This window comes from Schistocerca cancellata, chromosome 1 (genome assembly GCF_023864275.1).
Source record: "Schistocerca cancellata isolate TAMUIC-IGC-003103 chromosome 1, iqSchCanc2.1, whole genome shotgun sequence".
Lineage (NCBI taxonomy): Eukaryota > Metazoa > Arthropoda > Insecta > Orthoptera > Acrididae > Schistocerca > Schistocerca cancellata.
In genome coordinates this window covers 641,567,720-641,576,633 of record NC_064626.1, presented here as the reverse complement: position 1 = coordinate 641,576,633, position 8,914 = coordinate 641,567,720, and the positions used below count along the sequence as shown (strand labels likewise).

The following is an 8,914-nucleotide window of genomic DNA, read 5'->3' as shown; positions in this document are numbered from 1 at the left end:
TTTAACCAACTGAAACTTTTTTGATTACAGAAAGGTATGCTAGGGTTGTCAGTGCCGTTGTGCAAAGCCACTTTGCCAGGGTGGTGTAGTGGTTAGCGTATCTGCATAATGTGCATAATGAGCAAGAACCCGGGGATCGAATCGTCGCCTTCATACAAATTTTCATTCTCCACTTGAGTCTGCATATATACATCATAGGTATTTGAGACGTGAAAAATTCTCTGGTACCGTATAAGTTTCATTTGTTTACTGAATAAATTGTACTTTAGTTGTAAAAAAAGAATATTTAAGGCTGTTATTAGAGCATAGCAGGTGATTTCTCTGGAGTGGTCGGTTTACAAAATTTTTTCGACTATATAATGATACAACAAACAATTATGACTGGTAATTCATCGAGAATGTTGACAGTGAAATAATAATCCACAATCACACCAAATCTTGCACTTCCCCGATCGACTGAAACCAACGTTCACGCATATCTTTTTTCAGGTCGCCAAAGATGTGAAAATAACACGGTGAAAGATCCGGGCTGTAAGGAGGTTCAGTTTCTCAGCCAAATCGCTGACGCGTAGGCTTCGCCGGAGTGACAGTATAGAGACGGGCATAATTATGCAACAGAATGATTCCATCCGACAGCATACCGATAGCCCGAGAGCAAACGGCAAAGCCTACAGTGGGAACAATCCACATCTTCACACAAGTTCCGGTAAGGTCTTGACGACCTCCTTCTTCAAGTATAGGTGCCCTCCGCTTGTCGAGTCCTCGAGCATGGAACCACATTCAGTCCACAGAACTATGAAGACACTTTGCAACGCGCCATAACGTCAATGCTGTGGGCCCATGCCCAGGATGCCAATGGGACGAAGCCTACACGTCAGCGAGGAATTTGATACCAAGGTGCAAATACAGTAAACAGATACAAATTGGTGTAATTTGCAGTAGTTATTCAGACACGAAGAGACTTGCCCTGTGTAGACTACCACAGACCATCTTAGACTGAAGACCACAACAGCAACAAGAACTACCCAATTTTCCCCATAATGTTGCTACTGCTGCTCTCTCCACAACGGAGCAGAGTACGTATTGACTATACATACAGGGTGGCCAGAAACAGACTGAAAAATCTGTAAGAGTGTTGCAGGGTAGGTTGTGCTGAGAAACAATTTTTTAACAGAATTCGATATGTTGCGCCGTTTGCGAGATAATTAGACTTAAGTTAGCCAATCATGTCGTTCCGCGCGCAGATTCAAGCGGCCAGCCAGGAAAAGTGTCACCAAACGCGTTCTTCGTTTGGTTTCCTGAAACTGAACACGAGAGCGACACAAAAGTTGGAGCCCTATCCAAAGGCTGAGCAATCTCGTGCACCCTTATCTACGCTATGAGAGAAACTCACACACTACTTGTGTCGGGCGAGCTGCTTGAATCTACACAGGCAACGACCTGATTGACTGACTAACTTCAACGCTATTTAACTTTGAAACGGCACAACGTAACGAATTTGTTGGTTAAAAATTATTTCTCAGCACAACCTCCATGCAGTAACCTTACATGCATAGCCTGTAGGGATACACGTGTACAGTGCCTAGAGAAACAATGTTGCAGACACTCACCTTGAACACTGCTTTGATTTTGTTTACTTTAGTTTCATTACCAGTACGCTTCTCTTTAAGCTTTGAGTGCTATCCAGGCCTTTGTGCGCAATGAATGTTTCACTCCATTTTATGTTCGTACTTGTGTTTCATCCGTACAACTGCCTTTGGCGATCGAACCTGTATTACACTTTCTTAGCGATGGTGACTATAGCCGTTGCTCGGATGGCTTACTGGGAAATGATCTTAATGGTCATTGAATAAGTTTCCTTATGCTCAATAAGCTCCTTTTGGCACCTTCTACACGCCCGCTTTAGTTACTGGACAGATTTGGAAGCATTGAGTATCAGCAAATATAGAACGAGCTGCAACAGTGTTTTTATGAAAGATATTTCTGTATAAAACTATTTCTGTACAAACCTACTGACACGTTTATAGTTCTGCAGCAGTGTCATCATCTGGAATAATTTTTTTTTTTTCAAATGCATAAGTGTACAATGTGCGTGCCGCAAAAACTCAGAAACGAGTCCCATTGCGATCAAGGGAGTTCTATGGTGTGACAGCGTTCTGTCCCTCGAAGGTTACCGTTTTTACCTGAAGGACGTTCGTTTGAAGATATAGGGGCTCAGACGTTTTGCCCTCCACAAATTTCTAGAACATTCCAGAACATTTGATAGTATCTGAAAACATTCCAGAACATTCAAGAGCATTCGAGAGCATTCCACAACATTACAGAATATCCCGGAATATTCCTCAATGATTTTGGATGTTCTGGAAGGTCGGGAATGGTCTGGAGCATTCGGGAAGATTACAGAATATTTGGGAACATTCTGGAACATTCCAGGTCGTTATGGAACATTCCAGAACCTTCTAGAATGTTGTGGAATGTTCAGGAACATTCTGGTTCATTCAAAGCCTTTTTCGTATCTTCTGGAATTCACCACTATTGGGGCTACCCATAGCTAGGGGTATATAAAACAAGACCCCTCGTGGGTTCGAACGTCAGTTTTTTATCGGTGATGAAGTGAGGAACCGAAAGTAGTGCAGTGAGTGAATAAAAACAAACAGAGGAGTGTGAGCAGCCAAAGTGATTCAATGACTGAATATAAATCGAAAATAAAGTGTGAAAAATGTGTAAAGTGTTCTTATTGTATTTATTAATAGTAAGTTGATCTGATTTATATTTTAGACAACGCCCAAACCCAAAAGAGGACTAGTAGTAATCCATGCATGTTATGCGTGAGTGTGTTGTCCACATCTCCTTCCTAACCACAGGACCGATTTCAACCAAACTTTGTACTCATACACCTTAATGTCAAGTGGCAATCACTGTGGGGGGAAACAATCACCTAGCTACGGAAGGTGTGGGAAAGAGGGGGGGGGGGAGAGGTGAAAGAAAAGTGTAGCCCATGAGACGCAGATTCCCAGACTTTCTTCATCCAGGAACTGAGAAGGAGAGCGCTTAGCAACTTGCATAATTTCAGACCTTGACAAAAATGTTTATCGCTGATAATCCCTACAAAATAACGAAATGAAACGTGTTCATCACTTATTACTTTTCCACTGTTCTTGTAGTAAAAGTACCGTATGAGGCATCGCGTTATAATTGATTAATTCTTTATTACAAACTATATGCACGGCACATATTACAGAAATGAACCATTTTTGAACAAAAATCAAATGGTTCTGAGCACTATGGGACTTAACTGCTGTGGTCATCAGTCCCCTAGAACTTAGAACTACTTAGACCTAACTAACTTAAGGACATCACACACATCCATACCCGAGGCAGGATTCGAACCTGCGACCGTAGCGGTCCGCGGCTCCAGACTGTAGCGCCTAGAACCAATTGGCCACAACCACTGGCCACATATTACAGACAGTACGCACATATACCAGTGAATCTAAGTGCAAAATTATATCATTGTAATACGCGTAGTTGAGGAGATGTGACGTCATACGAAATCCGCGAAAAAATACCTCATCATGCACGGCGTTTTAATTTATTCTTTGTTAGTAACTTTTTTCGCAATAAATTTTGCAGACAGTGTCAAAATATATTTCTGTATGTACCTACAATATTATATCGTTGTACAACACACAGATCAGGACATATAACGTCATAAACAGTGAGATGCATGAAAAACTGCCGCACTGTTCATCACGTTTAAATTTATTATTTGTTGTTATTACTTCCATTCGCATCATAATTTTCGTAGGAGACAAAGCCTGCCTACGCTGTAGCTAGCTCTATTTTCTCCGCTGGTGATCATGGCAATTGGACGCGATCACTGAATAACAGCCAAGATTGCGAGAGGTTCCGACTACGGTCCGTCAGCGATCAAAGTCTCGTTTGCTGCCGAAGGGGTTGCCTAATTTGAGGCGCCGGCACCTGCAACTTCGACTCTCCGTAGCGTCGTAATATGACGCTTTCAGACACGAGTTCATTCCTTCAATTTGTTCCTAAAGACACCCTTCACAACCCCTCGAAGTTTGTCGCAACAGTTCTGGGACACCCTTTATATGTATTTAGCGCTGTGAACGTAAGTATGGCATGATACCCTCTAACCTAGAACACAACTTTGGACACGTGAGATGAGACATCATTAGCGATCACAGCGTATGGGAAAACGTGTTTAGTCAAAACCAGCTTGTGAGACATCTTCATTTTGTTACTGGGTCCTACTTTTCGAAACATCGTGAGTCATACAGTGGACCATAGATAGCTTCCCTAATGACCACAAAGCAGTGGAGTAGATGTGGACAATGCAACCAGAAGCCCAGGACTACTGTTCTTCTCTACAATATGAAAGAAGTATTATTACTTTAAAAATATTAAAAATGTGTTAGGCGGATTACAATAAGCATTCTTTTCCATTTTTCGTAAGCATTCCACACTTGAAAATAAACTATACTCAATCTGTATTGTATATATTAATGTTGTGTGTTTCTCTTATCTACTATGTTACGTACAACTTACCTTGTAAATCGTAATGTAATTTAAAATGTATGGGGCATGACAAGAGATATTAACGCTCGACCTGATGTTTCTCACATAATGTCATGACAAATGATTATGATTGTGTTGATCGTATCTTTGTTTCTAATGTTTTGTTTGCTACACACTATTTTCTTTCGTTCGTCTGTTGTTTCTTGACGACAACCAGTCAGCCTGAAACTTGTTCTACACTAAAAACAGTAATATACCTTAGCAGAACAAAATCGTAAGTTATTTGCTTTTGACTCTTCAAAATACGTTTTTGTAAACATAATTTCGTATTGCCTCTTTTGCTCTTGAACAGGTTCTGTTCACACTAGTTTCTACCGCGTTCTTCAAGTTGTATGTTATGGCTAATCCCAGGAACTACTGGAGGGGTTTAGACACAGTTCCCACTAATTGCTGATTCAACAGGAAGACTTGTGTATATATTTTACTGTTTATAGTAATGATGAGCGTGTAACGTTTTGAGCGCACCTCGCAGCTGCTCAGCTGCAGAGGAGGCGGTATCTGGCGGGAAAAGCAGTAAAGTAAACAAACGCTGCCACTCCAGAGGGCAGTCAAGCTTGATCCCAGTCTACCCACACTATAAATTAATGTCTCCCGTCACGTTTTCTACTCTCAGGAACATTTGAAGGAATTTTGATATGGTTTTCGCTAAGAGAATGATTCATGGGCAAGTTTTCTGTGTATAGCTACAAATGGCCCAGCCATAGATAGTGCTATCCAAGCGAAGCGTAGGCGGGTCGATAGCTTATTATAAAAATACTCATACAGCATCTAAAAGGTGTACAATTACTTCAATACGTATGTGCTACTAAAAATAAATGTGCATTTCAGAAAGAGAATATTTGTGTATGAACCACGAATCATGTGTCTCAGTTTTGAACTCGTCGCCCTGTAAAATTTATTAACGTGACATTAATTCATTTATCATCTGTTGCCTTCATTTATCGTCAGTGTTGTACCATTTGGAGTGCATAATTTAGTACGGTGCATTTTTTTAAACGAGTCAATATTTCATTCACATCTATTATTAACAATTCCCTGTGATGCCAAATCTATATCGGGGTTGGCTGAAGTACTCTAACAATTTGGAAAAAAAAAATAGCTTGAAGTGTGTTGCACGGTAGGTAATATTTTACTTATGTAAGAAACAACAGTAACCTTGTGTAGTGTCTTGTGGAAAGTTGTTTACGACATCCGTCCCGTCAGGAAGAAGAGGGTGCACTAAAGAGGAGTGACTAAGCAGTCGATATCATTTTACGGAATGAGACAGAAATATTAAAAAAGGTTTCCGTATCTTGTACGTCACTGTAGCCATTAAACAACGCCAGCAGACATTTTACAGGCAGATATTTAATTTTGCTTTCGCTTTCTTTATGTTGGAAGCCTTTTGCAACTCAAAACTCATAATTTTTAGACTTAATCTATCATCTCACCTGATGTACTCTGATTGTAAAGAGAAAGCCGAATAACGCCTGTAATATGAGATGAAGCTGATGCCTTAGGCATGATCAGGATAGGGAGTAGAGTAGTAGGTGCTCGTTTTAAAAATACACACCTGGGAATGCGGATTCGCCTTTTCACAGGTGGAAACCTGTTTTGCAAAGACGAGAAAGAAATGGCAGTAATGAAATTCATGAATATAAACGAGACGTAGTTTGAAATAAGTTTATTCAATATAATTAAAAAAGTAAGAAACCAGTAGTAAGATAATGTCGTGACACGTATTTTTCGTACTAGTAACAGCTGAGTTCATATGCCGTGTCGGTCAGAGTTATACAGTGCTGCGTGCAAAACGCCGTGGCCGCTAGGTGCGCAGTCGGCTGGGGAAGCGTTCGGTGAGCGTAAGGGGGCGGGGGAGAAGGGGGGAGGGAGGGAGCGTCGCTCAGATTCTAAACTGAAGTCTACGCTCACATTTTTTGTAAATATTAAGTGGGACCCTCCGCACCCACGCTTGCACGATCATCCAAAAATATCTACTGTATTCTCTGCTTTCGTTAGTATCTAAAAGCAAATTCCGCCGAAAACGCAGCGATTTATTTTCGCTTGGCTTTTATCTTTCAGAGAAGCGTCATGAGTGGCGAATTTTGATTAAAACGTACACATTTCTCTGGTTGCCATGTCAAAATTTGCTTCTTTTGCCAAAGCACAGCGGAGTTCACAAGGTCTCACCTCACTAACATGTGCAGACACATTTGCCAAAGAATTCTGAAGCAGTGGTTTATTAACTTTACTTAGTGAGGAACTGAGGAAAAGTAAAGTCAGTAGCTTATGAAAAAGCGTATTTCGGCACAAAAAAAAAAAACGTGTAATGTCTTCAGATATGTTGTTCCAAAACCCATAGCATTTCTCGTTTCACCACAGACAGATGGCTCTTAAAATTACATTCTTTCAGCGAAAAAGTCTGTAGTTATCGGCAAAACACGGTAGATAATGAAGTTTTACATAATAACGATACGGTAAAAACTGTCCGCTTCGCGTGCTATCATTTTTCTAAATCTCATTTCTATATCTGAAACCGTTTATGAAATATGAGGAATGTTTATCACTGGCGCGGCGTGATCGCAAATGAGTGTGCTACATCAGATCAATTTTCACGAAATTCGTGTCACACAGATACCTCTACCCAAGTCTAAAGAAAAATTTAATATGTTAGCTAAATTTCATACGCAACAACATATTACGTAATATTCACCAAATTCAAAATCATAGCGATCTCTATTTTTCATTGCACACTTCTCCGAATTCCACGCAGTGTCTTGCTTTGACGTAAACATCACAATAACTATGGCCATTAACGAAACAGATGGGCACATCACAATAAACGGCACATGTAAATCTATAAGTAAAACAAAAACGATTTTTTTACCGACTACACTCTGTAAAATAGTTTGAGAAAGATTGCGGTGTGTTCGCGTCGATTCTGTCATCGCCGACCGGCCAAAAGGTGGCAAACGCTCGTCGGCGTCCTCTTCTGAACAAACGAATGAAACGACCCAGCGATTTTTTTGTTTTTTGTTTTTTCTTTATTGTATTTCAATCCCCCATCGGGACGGGCTGGCAGCAGCATATGCGCTGCTCTTCAGCCGAAAGACATAGCACATACAATAGAAGTCATTTAAAAATAACAAAGGAGAAAACATGTTGTACATAGATATAAAAAAAGGGAGTAACATTATGGAAGACAATAGACAAAAAGGGGCGACTGTAAAATGGGGATAAAAACCGTAAAAAAGTAGTCCAAACAAAAAATCACACACTGCGGCAATTAAAAGAACATAAGGCGAAGTATGACAGGAGCATAAAAGTATCGACGGATGGCGTACCACATAACAATCACTGACAGTAACACTGAGTACAAGGCCAGCACACAATTAAAATCACACCTCTCGACGCACAGGAGAACAGCACCAAATACAACACTGACGTGGCACACTGGATGATCAAAACGGAGGATCTGCCAGGCGCAAGGAGATGAGGAAGAAGGAAAGAAGGGAGGGAGGGGAAGAGAGGGGGGGAGATGGGCGGGGGGCGCGCCGAAGAGGACCAGTGCGGGAGGGACGTGGGAGGGAAAGAGGCGAGGATGGGGTGCAGGGTCTCCGAGGGGCGGCCCAGCCCAGCGCTTTGGACGAAAACTGGTCATTGTGCATCTGCCACCATATCCTGCGCGATCTATGACACCTGCAGCTTCCGCTGAGTACGTCAACTTTCGATAGTGGTAGCGATCCGTAGCTTCCACTCTACCACGCTAATTGACGGATATTAAGGCAGCACTTACACAGTAAGAGCTGATTATAACAATGAAACGTAGTCCAAACCGAAGTGATGAACCCGCACGCAGGGTCAGCGTCACACTGGATGTTCCTTCAGGCTGCCGTTCTGCTGCGGCTGTTCGCCTGCACCGGACACCCCGGCATCGGCGTCGTCGCTGCCGTCTGCGGCGGCGCTCGTGGGTGCGCCCGGGGCGGCGAGCACGGCCCGCAGCTGCCTCCACTTTGCCTCCTGCGCACGCCGCTGCGCCGGCCACTCCAGGTAGGTGCGCGTGTCCATCAGGTAGCGCAGGTTTCGCGGCAGCCGCGACCGGTTCATCCGTTCCAGCTCCAGCAGCACCAGGTGGTGCACCTTGTTCGACGCCACCTCCAGTTCCCACCGGCACCACTGTAACACACGGGACACTTTGCTGGCGACAACACATTTTGCAATCAGTTTTAGTTTGGAAATATGTTTACGGAAACAGCATGAGAGAATTACCTGTTGGAATGAAAGGACATGGCCAGGACCGAATTTACGTATAGGCAGGGTAGAGTACCATTTCTAAAAT

At 42.3% G+C, this 8,914-nt stretch overlaps 1 protein-coding gene across 2 annotated transcripts in view; it reads right to left on the bottom strand.

Annotated features, from left to right (window-relative positions):
• Positions 1 to 6,897: 6,897 nt before the first annotated feature.
• Positions 6,898 to 8,914, bottom strand: part of LOC126183320 (toll-like receptor 2) — a 132,169-nt gene continuing 130,152 nt past the window's right edge. For both annotated transcript variants that reach the window (XM_049925181.1, XM_049925190.1), the window contains one exon: positions 6,898 to 8,751. In XM_049925181.1, the coding sequence (XP_049781138.1) occupies positions 8,443 to 8,751 (309 nt within the window). In that variant the 3' untranslated portion in view covers positions 6,898 to 8,442. The remainder of the gene's footprint in view (positions 8,752 to 8,914) is intronic.